This window comes from Balaenoptera physalus, assembly GCF_965194825.1.
Source record: "Balaenoptera physalus genome assembly, chromosome: 13".
Taxonomy (NCBI): domain Eukaryota; kingdom Metazoa; phylum Chordata; class Mammalia; order Artiodactyla; family Balaenopteridae; genus Balaenoptera; species Balaenoptera physalus.
The window spans coordinates 74,386,838-74,409,827 of NC_138892.1; the positions used below are offsets into that span (position 1 = coordinate 74,386,838).

At 39.0% G+C, this 22,990-nt stretch overlaps 1 protein-coding gene and 1 long non-coding RNA gene across 4 annotated transcripts in view; one reads left to right on the top strand and one right to left on the bottom strand.

The window, feature by feature from the left end:
• The window catches only part of LOC309640502, an 875,392-nt gene that overhangs the window by 719,792 nt on the left and 132,610 nt on the right, over window positions 1-22,990 (bottom strand). The gene's annotated exons all lie outside the window — the stretch shown is intronic.
• The window catches only part of ABCD2 (ATP binding cassette subfamily D member 2), a 101,439-nt gene that overhangs the window by 47,046 nt on the left and 31,403 nt on the right, over window positions 1-22,990 (top strand). For all 3 annotated transcript variants that reach the window (XM_082419248.1, XM_082419249.1, XM_082419250.1), the window contains one exon: window positions 17,500-17,645. In XM_082419248.1, the coding sequence (XP_082275374.1) occupies window positions 17,500-17,645 (146 nt within the window). The remainder of the gene's footprint in view (window positions 1-17,499; window positions 17,646-22,990) is intronic.

Sequence of the window (22,990 nt, forward strand, 5' to 3'; positions counted from 1 at the left end):
TCTTTCCTTCTGCTGGCTTTGGGGTTTTTTTGTTCTTCTTTCTCTAGTTGCTTTAGGTGCAACGTTAGGTTCTTTATTCGAGATGTTTCCTGTTTCTTGAGGTAGCCTTATATTGCTATAAACTTCCCTCTTAGAACTGCTTTTGCTGCATCCCATAGGTTTTGGGTCATCGTATCTCCATTGTCATTTGTTTCTAGGTATTTTTTGATTTCCCCTTTGATTTCTTCAGTAATCACTTCGTTATTAAGTAATGTATTGTGTAGCCTCCATGTGTTGTATTTTTTACAGATCTTTTCCTGTAATTGATATCTAGTCTCATAGCGTTGTGGTCGGAATAGATACTTGATACGATTTCAATTTTCTTAAATTTACCAAGGCTTGATTTGTGACCCAAGATATGATCTATCCTGGAGAATGTTCCATGAGCACTTGAGAAAAATGTGTATTCTGTTGTTTTTGGGTGGAATGTCCTATAAATATCAATTAAGTCCATCTTGTTTAATGTATCATTTAAAGCTTGTGTTTCCTTATTTATTTTCATTTTGGATGATCTGTCCATTGGTGAAAGTGGGGTGTTAAAGTCCCCTACTATGATTGTGTTGCTGTCGATTTCCCCTTTTATGGCTGTTAGTATTTGCCTTATGTATTGAGGTGCTCCTATGTTGGGTGCATAAATATTTACAATTGTTATACCTTCCTCTTGGATCGATCCCTTGATCATTATATAGTGTCCTTCTTTGTCTCTTGTAATAGTCTTTATTTTAAAGTCTATTTTGTCTGATATGAGAATTGCTACTCCAGCTTTCTTTTGATTGCCATTTGCATGGAATATCTTTTTCCATCCCCTCACTTTCAGTCTGTATGTGTCTCTAGGTCTGAAGTGGGTCTCTTGTAGACAGCATATATATGGGTCTTGTTTTTGTATCCATTCAGCCAGTCTGTGTCTTTTGGTGGGAGCATTTAATCCATTTACATTCAAGGTAATTATCGATATGTATGTTCCTATTCCCATTTTCTTAAATGTTTTGTGTTTGTTATTGTAGGTGTTTTCCTTCTCTTGTGTTTCTTGCCTAGAGAAGTTCCTTTAGCATTTGTTGTAAAGCTGGTTTGGTGGTGCTGAACTCTCTCAGCTTTTGCTTGTCTGTAAAGGTTTTAATTTCTCCATCGAATCTGAATGAGATCCTTGCTGGGTAGAGTAATCTTGGTTGTAGGTTTTTCTCCTTCATCACTTTAAGTATATCCTGCCACTCCCTTCTGGCTTGCAGAGTTTCTGCTGAAAGATCAGATGTTAACCTTATGCGGATTCCCTTGTGTGTTATTTGTTTTTTTTCCCTTGCTGCCTTTAATATGTTTTCCTTATATTTAATTTTTGACAGTTTGATTAATATGTGTCTTGGCGTGTTTCTCCTTGGGTTTATCCTGTATGGGACTCTCTGTGCTTCCAGGACTTGATTAACTATTTCCTTTCCCATATTAAGGAAGTTTTCAACTATAATCTCTTCAAATATTTTCTCAGTCCCTTTCTTTTTCTCTTCTTCTTCTGGGACCCCTATAATTCGAATGTTGGTGTGTTTAATGTTGTCCCAGAGGTCTCTGAGACTGTCCTCCGTTCTTTTCATTCTTTTTTCTTTATCCTGCTCTGCAGTAGTTATTTCCACCATTTTATCTTCCAGGTCACTTATCCTTTCTTCTGCCTCAGTTATTCTGCTGTTGATCCCATCTAGAGTATTTTTAATTTCATTTATTGTGCTTTTCATCATTGCTTGGTTCCTCTTTAGTTCTTCTACGTCCTTCTGAAATGTTTCTTGCATTTTGTCTATCCTATTTCCAAGATTCTGGATCATGTTTACTATCATTATTTTGAATTCTTTTTCAGGTAGACTGCCTGATTACTCTACATTTGTTAGGTCTGGTGTGTTTTGACCCTGCTCCTTCATCTGCTGTGTGTTTTTCTGTCGTCTCATTTTGCTTATCTTACTGTGTTTGGGGTCTCCTTTTCACAGGCTGCAGGTTTGTAGTTCCCATTGTTTTTGGTATCTGTCCCCAGTGGCTAAGGTTGGTTCAGTGGGTTGTGTAGGCTTCCTGGTGGAGGGAACAAGTGCCTGAGCTCTGGTGGATGAGGCTGGATCTTGTCTTTCTGGTGGGCACGTCCACGTCTGGTGGTGTATTTTGGGGTGTCTGTGGCCTTATTATGATTTTAGGCAGCCTCTCTGCTCATGGATGAGGCTGTGTTCCTGTCTTGCTAGTTGTTTGGCATAGGGTGTCCAGCACTGTAGCTTGCTGGTCGTTGAGTGAAGCTGGGTCTTGATGTTGAGATGGAGATCTCTGAGAGATTTTTGCCGTTTGGTATTACGTGGAGCTGGGAGGTCTCTTGTGGACCAGTGTCCTGAAGTTGGCTCTCCCACCTCAGAGGCACGGCCCTGCTGCCGGGCTGGAGCACCAAGAGCCTTTCGTCCACACAGCTCAGAGTAAAAGGGAGACAAAATAGAAAGAAAGAAAGAAAGAGGCTATAATATAGTGAAGTAAAATAAAGCTATTGTAAAGCAAAGCTATACAGACAAAATCTCACCCAGAAGCATATACATATAAACTCACAAAAAAAAGGAAAAGGGGAAAGATTAATATATCCTGCTCCCAAAGTCCACCTCCTGAATTTGGGATGATTCGTTGTCTATTCAGTTATTCAGCAGATGCAGGCACATCAAGTTGTTTGTGGAGTTTTAATCCGCTGCTTCTGAGGCTGCTGGGAGAGATTTCCCCTTCTCTTCCCTGTTCGCACAGGTCCTGGGGTTCAGCTTTGGATTTGGACCCGCCTCTGCGTGTAGGTCGCCTGAGGGCGTCTATTCCCCACCCAGACAGGACGGGGTTAAAGCAGCAGCTGCTTCGGGGGCTCTGGCTCACCCAGGCCGTGGGGAGGGAGGGGTACAGAGGAGGCAGGGTGAGCCTGCGGCGGCCGAGGCCGGCGTGACGTTGCACCAGCCTGAGGTGCACCGTGTGTTCTCCCGGGGAAGTTGTCCCCGGATCACGGGACCCTGGCAGTGGCGGGCTGCACAGGCTCCCGGGAGGGGCGGTGTGGAGAGTGACCTGTGCTCGCACACAGGATTTTTGGAGGCGTCAGCAGCAGCCCCAGTGTCTCACGCCCGTCTCTGGGGTCCGCACTGATCGCCACAGCTCGCGCCCTTCTCTGGAGTTCGTTTAGGCGGCACTCTGAATCCCCTCTCCTTGCGCGCAGCGAAACAAAGAGGCAAGAAAAAGTCTCTTGCCTCTTCGGCAGCTGCAGACCTTTTCCCGGTCTCCCTCCCAGCCAGCTGTGGTGCGCCAACCCCTTCAGGCTGTGTTAACGCTGCCAACCCCAGTCCTCTCCCTGCGATCCGACCGAAGCCCAGCCTCAGCTCCCAGACCCGCCCGCCCCGGTGGGGGAGCAGACAAGCCTCTCGGGCTGCTGAGTGCTGCTCAGCGCCGAGCCTCTGTGCGGGAGTCTCTCCTTTTTTTCCTCTGCGCCCCTGTTGCTGTGGGATCCGCGCTGATCGCCGCGGCTCGCGCCTGTCTCTGGAGTTCGTTTAGGCGGCGCTCTTAATCCCCTCTCCTCACGCACCAGGAAACAAAGAGGTAAGAAAAAGTCTCTTGCCTCTTTGGCAGCTGCAGACTTTATCCTGGTCTCCCTCCCGGCTAGCTGTGGTGCACTAACCCCTTCAGGCTGTGTTCACGCCGCCAACCCCAGTCCTCTCCCTGTGATCCGACCGAAGCTGAGCCTCAGCTCCCAGCCCCGCCCGCCCCGGCGGGGGAGCAGACAAGCCTCTTGGGCTGGTGAGTGCTGTTCGGAACCGCTCCTCCGTGCGGGAAACTCTCCTCTTTGCCCTCCGCACCCCTGTGGCTGCGCTCTCCTCTGTGGCTCCGAAGCTTCCCCTCTCTGCCACCCACAGTCTCTGCCCGCGAAGGGGCTTCCTAGTGCGTGGAAATCTTTCCTCCTTCACAGCTCCCTCCCACTGGTGCAGGTGCCATCCCTATTCTTTTGTCTCTGTTATTTCTTTTTTCTTTTGCCCTACCCAAGTACGGGGGGAGTTTCTTGCCTTTTTGGAGGTCGGACGTTTTCTGCCAGCGTTCAGTGGGTGTTCTGTAGGAGCAGTTCCATGTGTAGATGTATTTCTAGTGTATCTGTGGGAAGGAAGGTGATCTCCGCATCTTACTCTTCCGCCATCTTCTCTCGTCCCGCCCTCCCTTGCTGCTTTTAATATGTTTTCTTTATATTTAATTTTCGATAGTTTGAGTAATATGTGTCTTGGCGTGTTTCTCCTTGGATTTATCCTGTATGGGACTCTCTGTGCTTCCAGGACTTGATTAACTATTTCCTTTCCCATATTAGGGAAGTTTTCAACTATAATCTCTTCAAATATTTTCTCAGTCCCTTTCTTTTTCTCTTCTTCTTCTGGGACCCCTATAATTCGAATGTTGGTGTGTTTAATGTTGTCCCAGAGGTCTCTGAGACTGTCCTCAGTTCTTTTCATTCTTTTTTCTTTATTCTGCTCTGCAGTAGTTATTTCCACTATTTTATCTTCCAGGTCACTTTTCCTTTCTTCTGCCTCAGTTATTCTGCTATTGATCCCGTCTAGAGTATTTTTAATTTCATTTATTGTGTTTTTCATCGTTGCTTGGTTCCTCTTTAGTTCTTCTACATCCTTGTTAAATGTTTCTTGCATTTTGTCTATTCTATTTCCAAGATTTTGGATCATCTTTACTATCATTATTCTGAATTCTTTTTCAGGTAGACTGCCTATTTCCTCTTCATTTGTTAGGTCTGGGGTGTTTTGACCCTGCTCCTTCACCTGCTGTGTGTTTTTTTGTCATCTCATTTTGCTTATCTTACTGTGTTTGGGGTCTCCTTTTCACAGGCTGCCGGTTCGTAGTTCCCATTGTTTTGGTATCTGTCCCCAGTGGCTAAGGTTGGTTTAGTGTGTTGTGTATGCTTCCTAGTGGAGGGGACTAGTGCCTGTGTTCTGGTGGATGAGGTTGGATCTTGTCTTTCTGGTGGGCACGTCCACGTCTGGTGGTGTATTTTGGGGTGTCTGTGGCCTTATTATGATTTTAGGCAGCCTCTCTGCTCATGGATGGGGCTGTGTTCCTGTCTTGCTAGTTGTTTGGCATAGGGTGTCCAGCACTGTAGCTTGCTGGTCATTGAGTGAAGCTGGGTCTTGATGTTGAGATAGAGATCTCTGTGAGATTTTCGCAGTTTGGTATTACGTGGAACTGGGAGGTCTCTTGTGAACCAGTGTCCTGAAGTTGGCTCTCCCACCTCAGAGGCACAGCCCTGATGCCTGGCTGGAGCACCAAGAGACTTTCATCCACACAGCTCAGAATATAAGGGAGAAAAAAATAGAAAGAAAGAAAGAGGATAAAATAAAATAAAATAAAGCTATTATAATAAAAAATAAGAAAAAAATTAAGAGTAAATGTATTCAGAAAAAAATTGTTTTTAATTTTTAAAAAAAGATTTATTAATTTTTTATAATAAAAAATAAAAAAATTATTAAGAAAAAAATTTATTAAGAAAAAATTTTTTTAATTTTTTAAAATAAAAAATATGAAAAAAACTTACTAAAAATTATTTTTAATTTCTAAAAATAGAAAATAAGGAAAAAAAATTAAGAAAACATTTATTAGGAAAAAAAATGTTTTTAAGTAAAACAAACAAACAAACAAACAAAAACAACGGACGGACCTAACCCTAGGACTAATGGTGAAAGCAAAGCTATACAGACAAAATCTCACACAGAAGCATACACATATACACTCACAAAAAAAGAAAAAGGTGAAAAATTAATATATCCTGCTCCCAAAGTCCACCTCCTGAATTTGGGATGATTCGTTGTCTATTCGGGTATTCAACAGATGCAGGCACATCAAGTTGTTTGTGGAGCTTTAATCCGCTGCTTCTGAGGCTGCTGCGAGAGATTTCCCTTTCTCTTCTTTGTTCATACAGCTCCCGGGGTTCAGCTTTGGATTTGGACCCGCCTCTGCATGTAGGTCACCTGAGGGCGTCCGTTCCCCGCCCAGACAGAACGGGGTTAAAGGAGCAGCTGTTTCGGGGGCTCTGGCTCACTCAGGCCGGGGGCAGTGAGGGGTACAGATGCGGGATGAGCCTGCGGTGGCAGAGGCCATTGTGACGTTGCCGCAGCCTGAGGCGCGCCGTGCGTTCTCCCGGGGAAGTTGTCCCCGGATCACCGGAGCCTGGCAGTGGCGAGCTGCACCAGCTCCCGGGAGGGGCGGTGTGGGGAGTGACCTCTGCTCGCACACAGGCTTCTTGGTGGCGGCAGCAGCAGCCTTAGCATCTCCTGCCTGTCTCGGGTCCACGCTGATAACCGCGGCTCACGCCTCTCTCTGGGGTCCACGCTGTTAGCCACGGCTCACGCCCATCTCTGGAGTTCGTTTAGGTGGCGCTCTGAATCCCCTCTCCTTGCGTGCCATGAAACAAAGAGGCAAGAAAAAGTCTCTTGCCTCTTCAGCGGCAGCAGACTTTTTCTCGGGCTCCCTCCCGGCTAGCTGTGGTGTGCTAACCCCTTCAGGCTGTGTTCATGCCACCAGCCCCAGTCCTCTCCCTGCAATCTGACCGAAGCCCGAGCCTCGGCTCCCAGCCCCCGCCCACCCTGGCAGGTGAGCAGACAAGCCTCTCGGGCTGGTGAGTACTGCTCGGCGCCAAGCCTCTGTGCGGGAATCTCTCCCTTTTTCCCTCTGCGCCCCTGTTGCTGTGGGATCCGTGCTGATAGCCGTGGCTCGCGCCCGCCTCTGGGGTCCTCACTGATAGACGCGGCTTACGCCCGTCTCTGGAGTTCGTTAAGGCGACGCTCTGAATCCCCTCTCCTTGCGCGCCACAAAACAAAGAGGCAAGAAAAAGTCTCTTGCCTCTTCGGCGGCTGCAGACTTTTCCCGGACTCCCTCCCGGCTAGCACCGAAGCCCGAGCCTCAGCTCCCAGCCCCCACCCGCCCCGGCGGCTGAGCAGACAAGCCTCTCGGGCTGGCGAGTGCTACTCAGCACTGATCCTCCATGCGGGAATCTCTCCGCTTTGCCCTCCGCACCCCTGTGGCTGCGCTCTCCTCTGTGGCTCCGAAGCTTCCCCCCCTCTGCCACCCGCAGTCTCTGCCCATGAAGTGGCTTCCTAGTGTGTGGAAACCTTTCCTCCTTCACAGCTCCCTCCCATTGGTGCATGTTCCATCCCTATTCTTTTGTCTCTGTTATTTCTTTTTTCTTTTGCCCTACCCAAGTACATGGGGATTTTCTTGCCTTTTGGGAGGTCTGACGTCTTCTGCCAGTGTTCAGTGGGTGTTCTGTAGGAGCAGTTCCATGTGTAGATGTATTTCTACTGTATCTGTGGGAAGGAAGGTGATCTCCACGTCTTACTCTTCCGCCATCTTGCCCCTACTCTCCTGTACCTTATTCTTAAACCTAACACATCTCATGCCTTAAATACATGAGTATTGCTATAAAATTTTTATCAATATTGTTCACAATTAAATTCTAGATGACTATGAAATATTTAGCATTTTGGGTGATCATTCCACAGACTTCAAGTATAGAGCTAACATTTCTCAATGCTTTCTTCTTCATACTTTGTCTCTATTAAAGAGAAAAATAGAGAATAGTATAAACCCTAATAAATGTCAATACATTTTGCCAAGAATCATATATTGTCAGATATTTAATATAGAAAAGTAGGCAGTATAATACAAATTATAGAAGTACCCTGAGACATTGTAATATAACTGTAAAAAGCCATAATCCCTGGGAGTGGATTTGATCTCTAATAATTTTACTTTAATTTTACTATTATAATTAACAATTTTAAATATAGATGCATTCAAACTAATTTCAGATTACAAAGGAAATTTTGATAATTGCTTAAATAATGATAATCTAAATTATAGTATGATACCTATAGCTTTATTCCAATATCTTTTCCACAACAAATAGAGGTAATTCTGGATTTTACTTAGAGAAAGTAAATTTAAACTAGATAGTGTTTCTTTTTGATATCTACTAATTGTAAGCAATCTATTTCTTTTGTTGTTTGGACTACAAACAACAAAAGAATGGGCCAGAGCAAGTGACATGGTAATGGGCCAGAGCAAGTGACATGGTAATTGATCTACCTGAATTATTTAGAAGATAATCTGAATAGGCCTATATATCTAGAAAGGAAAGTTTAGTAAAGAGTACTTTAAGTGCTTATCAATTATGTATGACTGTGGTAGCACTAGAGAAACTTGAGCTAACTTAAAATGTTAAATTCCAGGCCTATGAGCAGGAAAAAGGATCACATGCAAACTAATCGTATAAACATTGGATATAGGGTCCTCCATTTTTTTGTGCTTTCAAATAGATTCAACATCAACCCAATTTCCTTGATATAGCCTTTCCAGAGAATTCAGTTGTAACTTTATAGTAGTATTTTTAAATAATTATATTAATAAAATCTATTATTAGAGTATCCTTAGTTGCTATGTACCTCAATAAACACATATAGAATGTGTTATTTTTACCATTTCACATGATCATAAAACAATTGAGAAAAAAATGGAACTTTAATAAAGCAATATTTTTTGGGTCCTTAATGAATATATACTTTTATGAAATATTTGTGTATAATTTCATCAATATTCCCTTCACATAAATTTTCAAAATAGCAATTTTCATATTCTATTAAATCATTTTGAGTAACAGTAAATCAAATAACAAATTATGTAGACATTTAATTTAAATCTCATCCTGATTGAATTTTTTAAAACTTAGTAGCTAAGAGTGTCTTTTTTTTTTTTTAACATTTTTTTTTTAAATTTTTATTTATTTATTTATTTACTTATGGCTGTGTTGGGTCTTCGTTTCTGTGCGAGGGCTTTCTCTAGTTGCGGCAAGTGGGGGCCACTCTTCATCGCAGTGTGCAGGCCCCCCATTATCGCGGCCTCTCTTGTTGCGGAGCACAGGCTCCAGACGCGCAGGCTCAGTAATCGTGGCTCATGGGCCTAGTTGCTCTGTGGGATGTGGGATCTTCCCAGACCAGGGCTCGAACCCGTGTCCCCTGCATTGGCAGGCAGATTCTCAACCACTGCGCCACCAGGGAAGCCCAGAGTGTCTTCTTTTAAGTTCTGTTTTTACTTTTTTTAAATTTTGAGAATGCATATTCAACATATTATTAGGCTTATAAACACAATAAGAAATTAAGCATTGCAAAACAAAATTATAATTAAGAGTTTTTATGAGATAAATTTTCATATCTGTTCATCAAAGAGAATTGACAGATTTCAGAAGTCATAAAGAAGGCATAAATAATATTAAATGAATCTTTTAAAGAAGTTACAAAGTTTTTAAAATAAATTTTATTTGTTTATTTATTTACTTACTTACTTACTTAGTTACTTATTTATTTATTTTTGGCCGCGTTGGGTCTTCGCTGCTGTGTGTGGGCTTTCTCTAGTTGTGGCAAGTGGGGCTACTCTTTGTTGCGGTACACAGGCTTCTCGGTGTGGTGGCTTCTCTTGTTGCGGAGCACGGGCTCTAGGTGCACAGGCTTCAGTAGTTGTGTCACGCGGGCTTCAGTAGTCGTGACTCGCGGGCTCTAGAGCGCAGGCTCAGTAGTTGTGGCACACGGGCTTAGTTGCTCCGCGGCATGTGGGATCTTCCCGGACCAGGGCTGGAACCCCTGTCCCCTTCATTGGCAGGCGGATTCTTAACCACTGCACCACCAGGGAAGTCCCGAAGTTACAAAGTTTTTTTAATTAATTTTTATTGGAGTATAGTTGCTTTACAGTGTTGTGTTAGTTTCTACTGTACAGCAAAATGAATCAGCTATACATATACACATATCCCCTCTTTTTTGGATTCCCTTCCCATTTAGGTCATCACAGTGGATTAAATAGAGTTCCCTGTGCTATACAGTATGTTCTCATTAGTTGTATATTTTATACGTAGTATCAATAGTGTATATGTGTCAATCCCAATCTCCCAATTAGAAGTTACAAAGTTTTGCTTCTTCAAATTCCTTTTACAAAGAAAACATTTGGCAGCCTTATGCATATTGATACCTTTGAGGTCCCATAAATTGCTACAGTGAACTAAGTGGTGCTCCAGTTACTAAATGAAATATTTCTGGATAAACGAGATACTTAAGTGTTTAACAGAATATACTCTCTAAAATCTAGGTAATTATGTATTTATTATTTATTAATCATGTTGAGAATAATAAAAATTTACTATGGGAATAAAACCACATGTCTTTTAGCTGGCTAAATAGAAATTGTTTTGTATCTGCTTTTTTCTTTTTTTTTTTAAATTGAAGTATAGTTGAGCTACAATGTTATGTTAATTTCTGGTGTATAGCAAAGTGATTCAGTTACATATATATTCTTTTTCATATTCTTTTTTTAATTGACCTATAGTTGATTTACAGTGTTAATTACTGCTGTACAGCAAAGTGATTCAGATATATATATGTATATATACATATACACACACACACACACACACACACATTCATACATATCTATACATTCTTTTTATATTCTTTCCCATTATGGTTTTTCATAAGATATTGAATATAGTTCTCTGTGCTATACAGTAGGACCTTGTTGTTTATCCATTCTATATGTAAAAGCTTACATCTGCTAATCCCAACCTCCCACTCCATCCCTCCCCCAAACCCCTCCCCCTTGGCAACCACCAATCTGTTATCTATGTCTGTGAGTCTGTTTCCATTTCATAGAGGGGTTCATTTGTGTCATATTTTAGATTCCACATATAAGTGACATCATATGGTATTTGTCTTTCTCTTTCTGACTTACTTCACTTAGTATGATAAACTCTAGTTGCATCCATGTTGCTGCAAATGGCATTATTTCATTATTTTTTTATGACTGAGTAGTATTCCATGGAATAAATACACCACATCTTTATCCATTCATCTGTCAATGGACATTTAGGGTGTTTCCAAGTCTTGGCTATTGTGAATAGTGCTGCTATGAACATAGGGGTTCATGTATCTTTTTTTTTTTTTTGATTTTTTGAATTTTATTTTATTTTTTTATACAGCAGTTTCTTATTAGTTATCCATTTTATACATATTAATTTATATATGTCAATTTCAATCTCCCAGTTCATCACACCACCACCACCACCACGCCCCCCTGCTCCACTTTCCCCTGTTGGTGTCCATACGTTTGTCCTCCACATCTGTGTCTCTATTTCTGCCCTGCAAACCAGTTCATCTGTAGCATTTTTCTAGATTCCACATATATGCATTAATATATGATATTTGTTTTTCTCTTTCTGATTTACTTCACTCTGTATGACAGTCTCTAGATCCATCCACGTTTCTACAAATGACCCAATTTCGTTCCTTTTTATGGCTGAGTAATATTCCATTGTATATATGTACCACATCTTCTTTATCCATTCATCTGATGATGGACACTTAGGTTGCTTCCATGACCTGGCTATTGTAAACAGTGCTGCAATGAATATTGGGGTGCATGTGTCTTTTTGAATTATGGTTTTCTCTGGGTATGTGCCCAGTAGTGGGATTGCTGGGTCATATGGTAATTCTATTTTTAGTTTTTTAAGGAACCTCCATACTGTTTTCCACAGTGGCTGCACCAAATTACATTCTCACCAACCGTGTAGGAGGGTTCCCTTTTCTCCACATCCTCTTCAGCACTTGTTATTTGTAGACTTTTTAACGATGGCCATTCTGATTGGTGTGAGGGGGTACCCCATTGTAGTTTTGATTTGCATTTCTCTAATAATTAGTGACGTTGAGCATCTTTTCATGTGCCTATTGGCCATCTGTATGTCTTCTTTGGAGAAATGTCTATTTACGTCTTCTGGCCATTTTTGGATAGGGTTTGTTTGGTTTTGTATTTGAGTTCAATGAACTGTTTGTATATTTTGGAAATTAAGCCTTTGTCAGTCACATCATTTGCAAATATTTTCTGCCATTCTGTTGGTTGTCTTTTCGTTTTGTTTATTGTTTCCTTTGCTATGCAAAAGCTTGTAAGTTTGATTAGGTCCCATTTGTTTATTTTTGTTTTAATTTTTATTGCCTTGGGAGACTGACCTAAGAAAACATTGGTACAATTTATGTCAGAGAATGTTTTGCCTATGTTCTGTTTTAGGAGTTTTATGGTGTCATGTCTTATGTTTAAGTCTTTAAACCATTTTGAGTTTATTTTTGTGTACAGTGAGAGGATGTGTCCTAACTTCATTTATTTACATGTGGCTCTCCAACTTTCCCAATACGACTTGCTGAAAGACTGTCCTTTTCCCATTGTATATTCTTGCCTCCTTCATCGAAGATAAACTGACTGTAGGTGTGTGGCATATTCTTTTCCCATATAGGTTATTACAAGATGTTGAATATAGTTCCCTGTACTGTACGGTAGGACCTTACTGTTTATCTATTTTATATATAGTAGCTTGTATCTGCTAATCCCAAACTCCTAATTTATCCCTCACTTTCCCCTTCCCCCTTTGGTAACCATAAGTTTGTTTCCAAATGAACTTATTTACAGAACACAAACAGACACACAGTCATAGAAAACAAACTTATGCTCTTTTTTAAGATATTGCCCTTTCACATAGGTAGATAACGTAAACCTAAGTTGAAATGAACTTTTTTGTCTCCATAATGGTTTATTGAATGCCTACTATGTACCTGTAGTACTGTACTAAGTGCTCTACATTGCTTTATGAAAACCTACTGCTTCATTTAATCCTCATAACAAATGCAATAAAGTGAGTTACTTTACAAATGACGTAACTATAGCTCAGAATTTGGGTCACATTGCTAGTAAATGGTGAGATTGGGATTCCAGTCCAGAACCATCTCTCCAAAGCCCATTATCACAACCATGACTCTATACTGTCTTCCCCAAAATGTAGATATAAAATATAATTTCATCAAATATTTCCAGTTAATCAAGTCTTATGATGGAATCCTGTAGAAACACCATTGAAATGAATGTTCAGATGTATTTTAATTATTGCAGTCTCAGTTATGTATTGTGTCATGGCTGTTCTGTGGATTGAATTATATTTGGGGTTTATGCTAAGGATATCTAAACTTCTGATTTACATTAAGTTGGAACTGGCATCACTTTGTAAGTTAGCTAAAGTACTGACTCCCAATATTTCCTTGTATTTCTTCTTAGTAGTCTCAGAATACTGACTAAAAAATTGTTCACTGGTCCTGATGGTCAGTATCTGTTTTATGCTACTGTTATTATTACCAGATATTAATTTAAGATAATACCACATTATATAAATGCTTAAAATGATGGAAATAAACAAATAACTTTGTGTCCTAATTCTGTTTTTAAAAAATATATGGTTAGACTGGAGAGGGAAAGAAATCAGAGAGCAGGAGAAGACATACGGAACATGGTAGAAGAAAAGTGCCTAGAAATGGTGCAGCCACTTGGGAAAACAATTGGTCAGTTCCTCAAAAAGTTAAACAGAGTTACCATATGCCCCACTACTAGGTGTATGCCCACTATTCATAATAACCAAATAGTGGAAACAACTGAAATATCCAGATTAACAAAATATGGTGTATCCATACAATGGAATTTAATTCAGATATTAAAAGGAATGAAATACTGCTACATGCTACAACATAGGTGAACCTGAAGATATTATGCTGACAGAAAGAAGACCACATATTGTGTGATTCCATACATATGAAAATATGTGAAATTTCCAGAATAGGCAAATCCACAGATACAGAAAGTAGATTAGTGATTGCCAGGGCTTGGGAGGAGGGAAGAACTAGGAGTGCCTGCTCTTAGGTATGGAGTTTCTTTTGGGGGTGAAGAAAATGTTCTGGAATTAGATACTGGTGATATTTACATGAGTTTGTAAATATACTGAAAATCATTGAATTTTACACTTTAAAAGGGTGAATTTTATAATGTGAATTATATCTCAATTTTAAAAATATGACTAGAGATTCCTTATGTTTGCAAAGACTCCATTGCAAACCTTATAACATGAATGCATATATGTATAACTGAAATATAAATATTTTGATTTTCAAATGTTAGTTAAATCTGTTATAAAATAAATTTTTGTGCTATCTATCCTTCAACTAAATCATTTGCATGTTATGGGAAAATAGATAGAGAATTAATCTACAAACGCAGTTTGTATTTAAAACCTTTAATTGTCTCTCTCTCTACACACACACACCTTTTTTTTTTAAGTAAGTTGCTGTAAATAAATCTTCACCCCTAACTTCTTTAGGGTGTACAGTTGACCCTTGAGCAATCCAGAGGTTAGAGGCACTGACCCCAGCACAGTTGAAAATCATGAATAATTTATAGTCGGCCCTTTATTTCTATGGTTCCACATCTGCAGATTCAACCAACCACAGACTGTGAAGTACTGTAATATTTCCTATTAAAAAAACCCCATGTATAAGTGGACCCATGCAGTTCAAACCCATGTTACTCAATGAGGAACAGTATTTTCAAAGAGCAAGAATAGTCTCTAACATAGACATAGTATGATGATCAAATTCATGAAAATTAACATTGATATAATATTATCTGAACATACTTTTGTTGGTTCTCAAACCGGCCCTTGTACACAGAGGGCAAGAAGAGACAGAAGAAAGAGGCAGACCACTCCAGATTGGTGGATGGCAGGTTTAATAAGCAAGGGAATTTACATTTGAGGCTTGTCATGGGCAGCCTCAAGATGAGCCTCTCCACTTCTATCCACCAGAATCTTAAAAGTTTATATAGAGGCTTTAATGGGGTTCGCTCATGTATACCATCCGTATGGTCTCAACACCACATTGCTCCCTCAAGTCTGTGTTCTTGAAAATAGTTGGCAACTGTGGGAACTGTGGGTTGAGCATACATTCCAAGGTCAGGGAAGGGGGTTGGAGCGTCAGATTGCCTGGGTCCAGCTCACAGGTCAACTGGCAGTGAAGTCCTCTTGATTACCTCCTCCAACAACTTTCCACATTCAAATTTTTCCAATTGTCATAATACTATTCTTTATAATAACTTGTTTTTCTCAGTCCATCATCATACATTGTATTTTAGTTGCCATGTTGCTCTAGTTTCTTTTAACGTGAAAGAATTCCTTAGCCTTTCTTTGTTTTTTATGATATTGATATTTGTAATGAGTGCAGGACTGTTGTTGTTGTATATTCATAAAGTCCCACAATTTGGGTTTATCTGATAGCTTTCTAATGATACAATACAGTTTACACATTTTCTTGCAATAATACTACCTGCATTAGTTTCCGAGATCTACTGAAACCAAAAACTTGCTGGTCTGAAACAACAGAAATTTATTTTCTCACAGATCTAGAGGCCAGGAATCCAAAATCAAGGTGTTGGCAGGGTCACCCTCCTTCTGGAAGCTCAAGGGGAGAATTTTTTCTTACCTCTTCCAGCTTCCAGTGGTGCCCGGCGTTCCTTGGCTTGTGACAGCATAACTCCAATCTCTGCCTCTGTCTTCACATGACTTTCCTGCCTGTGTTTTTCCTCTTCTTTAAAGGTGTTTATTGGATTTAAGACCCATCTGGTTAATCCAGGATAATCTTATCTCAAGATCCTTAACTTAATTACATCTGCAAACACCTTTTTTTTTTTCTAAATAAGGTCACATTCACAAATAATAGGGGTTAGGACTTGGACATATCTTTGAGGTCCACAATTCAACCCGCTATACTTCCTAAATGCTGTTGTGACCTTCTCAAAGGATAGTATCAGGATGCAGCAAATGTACACAGAACGAGGAAATAGATTTTTGTTCAAAAAATTATGAATTCATGCTGATACTCTAATTCAAATTAAACATTACAGTATATTTTTCTCCCCTTCCCACATTTCATATTTGTATCTTCCTTCTTCCACAGTGAGAGCCTTACCTCGTAACGTTATTAAAATGTTTACTTACTTGGTCAATCCTACAACATAGTTTCAGAATTGCTACACCTATAGCAACAAGAAACATGAACAATTAGTTTTAAGGTTTCTTTGTGGTTCTTTTGGTTTTCAACTGAAATTATGTAACCAAATTTGAAAGTTACTTGGATCAGTCCCTCCTCCCTGTTTTATGTGGTTATGTTATTCATTTGATATACTTTTCAGTTAATTTGTTTCTGTTTGTATTCAATTTTAGGGTTTCTTCCTTCGTTTTACTGGTTAAATTTTTAAAAAAATAATAACACTTTAACATGATTCTAAGAGTAAAAACTATATAGAAAGTATTCTTAAAGAGGTCTTTCCCTCCCTTATCTATTCTGCCTTGTTCCTCCCATCTCCTATAGGTAACTGATTTCATTAGTTTCTGGTTTACTGTTTCCTTTTGTAAATATAAGCAGACAGATGTATATTTTCTTATTTTGCTTTCACTTTACATAGAAGTGGTATACTACATATTAGTGGTTCTATCAAATGGGGATGGTTTTGTCCTCTAAAGGGACAAAATAATATTTGGAGACTTTTTTTTTTTTTGTCACTGCTGCAGTGGATGCTAGTAGCATCTGGAGCATAGAGATCAAGTGTTCTGCTAAACATCCTGTAATACACAGGATATACCTCAGTGACAAAGAATTATCTGATTTAATATCTCCATAATACCACTGTTGAGAAACCCAGCTATATATCTACTTTGCACTTTACTTTTCAACTTAACAATATATTATGTAAATCACCCTATATCAATTCATAGAGATCTTCCACATCCTGTTTTATAGCTGCACAGTGCAGGTTCTATAGTTTATTCAGTCAGTCTCCTTTGTATGCGCATTTAGGTTCTCAATGTTTTGCAGTTACAAAGAATGCTGTAATGGATAACTTTACACATTTTTTTGTTGATGGTGGTGTATTTTTGGAAGTATATCTTTAAAATAAATTCCTAGAAGTGGGTCAAAGACCAGATGATATATTGGTTTGTAGAATCCTCTCCAAAGGGTTGTACCATTTTGCATTTTCACATTGTATGAAAGTACCTTGTGTCTCCATAGACTTACCAATTGAGTGAGTTGTCAAGCTTTTAAACTTCTACCAATGTGCTAAGTAAGAAACTCAGTATAGTTTTAACGTGCATTTCTCTTACTGTGAATGATATTTTTTAAGTTTTGTTTGTTCACATTGCTGGGTCAAAACCTCAAATTTTATGTTTAACCCAAATAGTTTTAGATGAAATACAGAAGCAACAATTATAAAATACAACAGAACAAGTATGTATTTCTGTGCTGAAAACATCCAAGTATTTCTTGTAGGAACTTTTCTTGTGGCTATGTCTCTATATGTTTTTACATGAATATAACAGCGTTTTATCCTGCCATGCCTGAGAAATACTCATCACCAGGTAATAAATATAATCCTAGAAATATGATATTTAAAGTCTGCTCTGGAGTTTTCAGACCACCAGGATGTCACACTGAGTAAACGAAACTGATTTTGTACTAAGATTCTTGTGTTCTTGGTGTTTTACAGGCCGTACATGTCTCTTGGAAGTCTTCGGGATCAAGTCATTTATCCAGATTCAGTGGATGACATGCATGATAAAGGCTATACAGACCACGATCTAGACTGTATCCTACATAATGTTCACCTCTACCATATAGTTCAAAGAGAAGGAGGTAAAGTCTATAATTTGTGTTTTTTTCATGTATTTAAATTAATTTTTAACAAATAAACTTGGGTTTAATTTGAATGTATGCTGTTGTTGGAACATAAGCACGCAAGTAAAGATGGCGTTTACAGCTTTTGTTGCTTTTCCATTATTAACATGCTCTTTTCTGCTTATGTTATATTTCATGCAGCACACTAAGCTTTTTACTAAATCTGCTGCTAGCATTTGAAAACAGTTTTTTTTTTTTGGTCATATTTTAATGTACATGTGTCCCTGAGGCCATAGTCAATCTAAATGTATGTAAAGTTCATGACAGAAATATTCTTCTGTCAAGCTCTCAGCTTACATTAAATGTAATAATTTGAGAAGTAGGTATCACAGAACTTATTTATTTTCAGACCCACAGTCTTACCAATACATTTTTTTCTCTAAAGCAACAAATAGAGAATTAGATAAAATATAGAAACTTCTGTACTGTAGTATTTCAACATAAAACATACTTTTGAAAAAGTAGGAAAAACAGTTATACATATTAGCTCAAAAGAGAATTACTTTCAAAAAAACAAAATTACTTTCAAATAACTTGATAAAAATATAATTTGATAGCCTAGAAAAACTAATGAAATAGCAAGCTAGAATTCTAGGTTAAATTTTGCATGGGTTTTATGTATTATTTTTTAGCCCATTAACATTATCAAAAGAAGCAGGGTAGTACAGTAATTAGGAATGTACGCTTCAAAGTCAGAGTTCTGGAATCAAGTCTTAAATAGCTGGGGGACCTTCAAGATGGCAGAGGAGTAAGACGTGGAGGTCACCTTCTTCCCCACAAATACATCAAAAATACATCTACATGCGGAACACCTCCTACAGAACACCTACTGAACGCTGGCAGAAGACCTCAGACTTCCCAAAAGGCAAGAAACTCCCCACGTACTTGGCCGTGTGGCTGACAGGGTCTCAGTGCACCGGTTGGGTGTCACGCCTGAGCCTCTGAGGTGGGAGAGCCGAGTTCAGGACATTGGACCACCAGAGACCTCCCAGCCCCACTTAATATCAGTCAGTGAAAGCGCTCCCAGAAATCTCCATATAAACGCTAAGACCCAGCTCTACTCAAGGACCAGAAAGCTCCAGTGCTGGACACTGCATGCCAAATAACTAGCAAGACAGAAACACCACCCCACCCATTAGCAGAGAGGCTGCCTAAAATCATAAGTTCACAGGCACCCCAAAGCACACCACTGGACGCAGTCCTGCCCACCAGAAAGACAAGATGCAGCCTCATCACCAGAACACAGGCCTAGTCCCCTCCACCAGGAAGCCTACACAACCCACTGAACCAACCTTACCCACTGGGGGCAGACAACAAAAAACAATGGGAACTATGAACCTGCAGCCTGTGAAAAGGAGACCACAAACACAGTAAGTTAAGCAAAATGAGAAGACAGAGAAATATACAGCAGATGAAGGAGCAAGGTAAAAAACCCACCAGAACAAACAAATGAAGAGGAAAAAGGGAGTCTACCTAAAAAAGAATTCAGAGTAATGATAGTAAAGATGATCCAAAATCTTGGAAACAGAATGGAGAAAATACAAGAAACGTTTAACAAGGACCTAGAAGAACTAAAGAGCGAACAAACAATGGCAAACAACACAATAAATGAAATTTAAAGTTCTCTAGAAGGAATCAATAGCAGAATAACTGAGGCAGAAGAATGGATAAGTGACTTGGAATATAAAATAGTGTAAATAACTACTGCAGAGGAGAATAAAGACAAAAGAACGAAAAGAATTAAGGACAGTCTCAGAGACCTCTGGGACAACATTAAATGCACCAACATTCAAATTATATGTGTCCCAGAAGAAGAAGAGAAAAAGAAACAGAAAACATTTGAAGAGATTATAGTTGAAAACTTCCCTAATATGGGAAAGGAAATTGTCAATCAAGTCCAGGAAGTGCAGAGAGTCCCATACAGGATAAATCCAATGAGAAACACGCCAAGACACATACGAATCAAACTATCAAAAATTAAATACAAAGAAAAAATATTAAAAGCAGCAAGGGAAAAGCAACAAATAACATACAAGGGAATCCCCATAAGGTTAACAGCTGATCTTTCAGCAGAAACTCTTCAAGCCAGAAGGGAGTGGCAGGACATATTTAAAGTGATGAAAGGGAAAAACCTACAACCAAGATTACTTTACCCAGCATGGATCTCATTCAGATTCAACGGAGGAATTAAAAGCTTTACAGGCAAGCAAAAGCTAAGAGAATTCAGCACCACCAAACCAGCTATACAACAAATGTTAAAGGAAATTCTCTAGGCAGGAAACACAAGAGAAGGAAAAGACCTACAATAACAAACCCAAAACAATTAAGAAAATGGTAACAGGAACATACATATCGATAACTACCTTAAATGTAAATGGATTAAATGCTCCAACCAAAAGACACAGACTGGTTGAATGGAAACAAAAACAAAACCCGTATATATGCTGTGTACAAGAGACCCACTTGAGACCTAGGGACACATACAGACTGAAACTGAGGGGACGGAAAGAGATATTCCATGCAAATGGAAACCAAAAGAAAGCTGGAGTAGCAATTCTCGTAACAGACAAAAAAGACTTTAAAATAAAGACAAGAGAGAAAGAAGGACACCTCATAATGATCAAGGGATCAATCCAAGAAGAATATAACGACTGTAAATATTAATGCACCCAACATAGGAGTATCTCAATATATGAGGCAAATGCTAACAGCTATAAAAGGGGAAATTGACAGTAACACAATAATAGTAGGGGACTTTGATACCCCACTTTCACCTATGGACAGATCATCCAAAATGAAAATAAATAAGGAAACATAAGCTTTAAATGACACATTAAACAAGATGGACTTAATTGATATTTATAGGACATTCCATCCAAAACAACAGAATACACTTTCTTCTCAAGTGCTCATGGAACATTCTCCAGGATACATCATATCTTGGGTCACAAATCAAGCCTTGGTAAATTTAAGAAAATTGAAATCATAGCAAATATTTTTCTGACCACAACACTATGAGACTAGACATCAATTACAGGAAAAAAACTGTCAAAAATACAAACATATGGAGGCTAAACAATGCACTACTAAATAACCAAGAGGTCACTGAAGAAATCAAAGAGGAAATCAAAAAATACCTAGAAACAAATGACAATGAAAACACGACCGCCCAAAAGCTATGGGTTGCAGCAAAAGCAGTTCTAAGAGGGAAGTTTATAGCAATACAATCCTACCTCAAGAAACAAGAAACATCTCAAATATACAAGCTAATCTTACACCTAAAGCAATTAGAGAAAGAAGAAGAAATAAACCCAAAAGTTAGCAGAAGGAAAGAAATCATACACATCAGATCAGAAAGAAATGAAAAAGAAATGAAGGAAACAGTAGCAAAGATCAATAAAACTAAAAGCTGGTTCTTGGAGAAGATAAAGAAAATTGATAAACCATTAGCCAGACTCATGAAGAAAAAGAGGGATAAGACTCAAATCAACAGAATTGGAAATGAAACAGAGAAGTAACAACTGACACTGCAGAAATAAAAAAGATCATGAGAGATTACTACAAGCAACTATATGCCAATAAAATGGACAACCTGGAAGAAATGGGCAAGTTCTTAGGAAATCACAACCTTCTGAGACTGAACCAGGAAGAAATAGAAAATATAAACAGACCAATCACAAGCACTGAAAATGAAACTGTGATTAAAAATCTTTCAACAAACAAAAGGCTGGGACCAGATGGCTTCATAGGCGAATTCTATCAAACAGTTAGAGAAGAGCTAACACCTATCCTCCTCAAACTCTGCCAAAATATAGCAGAGGGAGGAACACTCTCAAACTCGTTCAACGAGGCCACCATCACCCTGATATCGATACCAGACAAAGATGTCACAAAAAAGAAAACTATAGGCCAACATCACTGATGAACATAGATGCAAAAATCTTCAACAAAATACTAGCAAACAGAATTCAACAGCACATTAAAAGGATCACACACCACGATCAAGGGGGGGGTTATCGCAGGAATGCAAGGATTCTTCAATATACGCAAATCAATCAACGTGATACACCATATTAACAAATTGAAGGAGAAAAACTATATGATCATCTCAATAGATGAAAAAAAAGCTTTTGACAAAATTCAACACCCATTTATGATAAAAACCCTCCAAAAAGTAGACATAGAGGGAAATTACATCAACATAATAAAGGCCATATATGACAAACCCACAGCAAACATCATTCCCAATGGTGAAAAACTGAAACCATTTGCACTAAGATCAGGAACAAGACAAGGTTGCCCACTCTCACCACTATTATTTAGAATAGTTTTAGAAGTTTTAGCCACGGCAATCAGAGAAGAAAAAGAAATAAAAGGAATCCAAATCAGAAAAGAAGAAGTAAAACTGTCACTGTTTGCAGATGACATGATACTATATATAGAGAATCCTAAAGATGCTACCAGAAAACCACTAGGACTTATCAATGAATTTGGTAAAGTAGCAGGATACAAAATTAATGCACAGAAATCTCTTGCATTCCTATATACTAATGATGAAAAATCTGAAAGAGAAATTAAGGAAACACTCCCATTTACCACTGCAACAAATAGAATAAAATACCTAGGAATAAACCTACCTAAGGAGACAAAGACCTGTATGCAAAAAACTATAAGACACTGAGGAAAGAAATTAAAGATGATACAAACAGGTGGAGAGATACACCATGTTCTTGGTTTGGAAGAATCAACATTGTGAGAATGACTATACTACCGAGATACACCATGTTCTTGGTTTGGAAGAATCAACATTGTGAAAATGACTATACTACCCAAAGCAATCTACAGATTCAATGCAGTCCCTATCAAATTACCAATGGCATTTTTTACAGAACTAGAACAAAAAAATTCACAATTTTATGGAAACACAAAAGACCCCAAATAGCCAAAGCAATCGTGAGAAAGAAAAATGGAGCTGGGGGATTCAGGCTCCCTGATTTTAGACTATACTACAAATCTACAGTAATCAAGATAGTATGGTGCTGGCAGAAAAATAGAAATATAGATTAATGGAACAGGATAGAAAGCCCAGAGATAAACCCACACTCATATGGTCACCTTATCTTTGATAAAGGAGGCAAGAATATCCAATGGAGAAAAGACAGCCTCTTCAATAAGTGGTGCTGGGAATACTGGACAGTTACATATAACAGAATGAAATTAGAACACTCCCTAACACCATACACAAAAATAAACTCAAAATGGATTAAAGACCTAAATGTAAGACCAGACACTATGAAACTCTT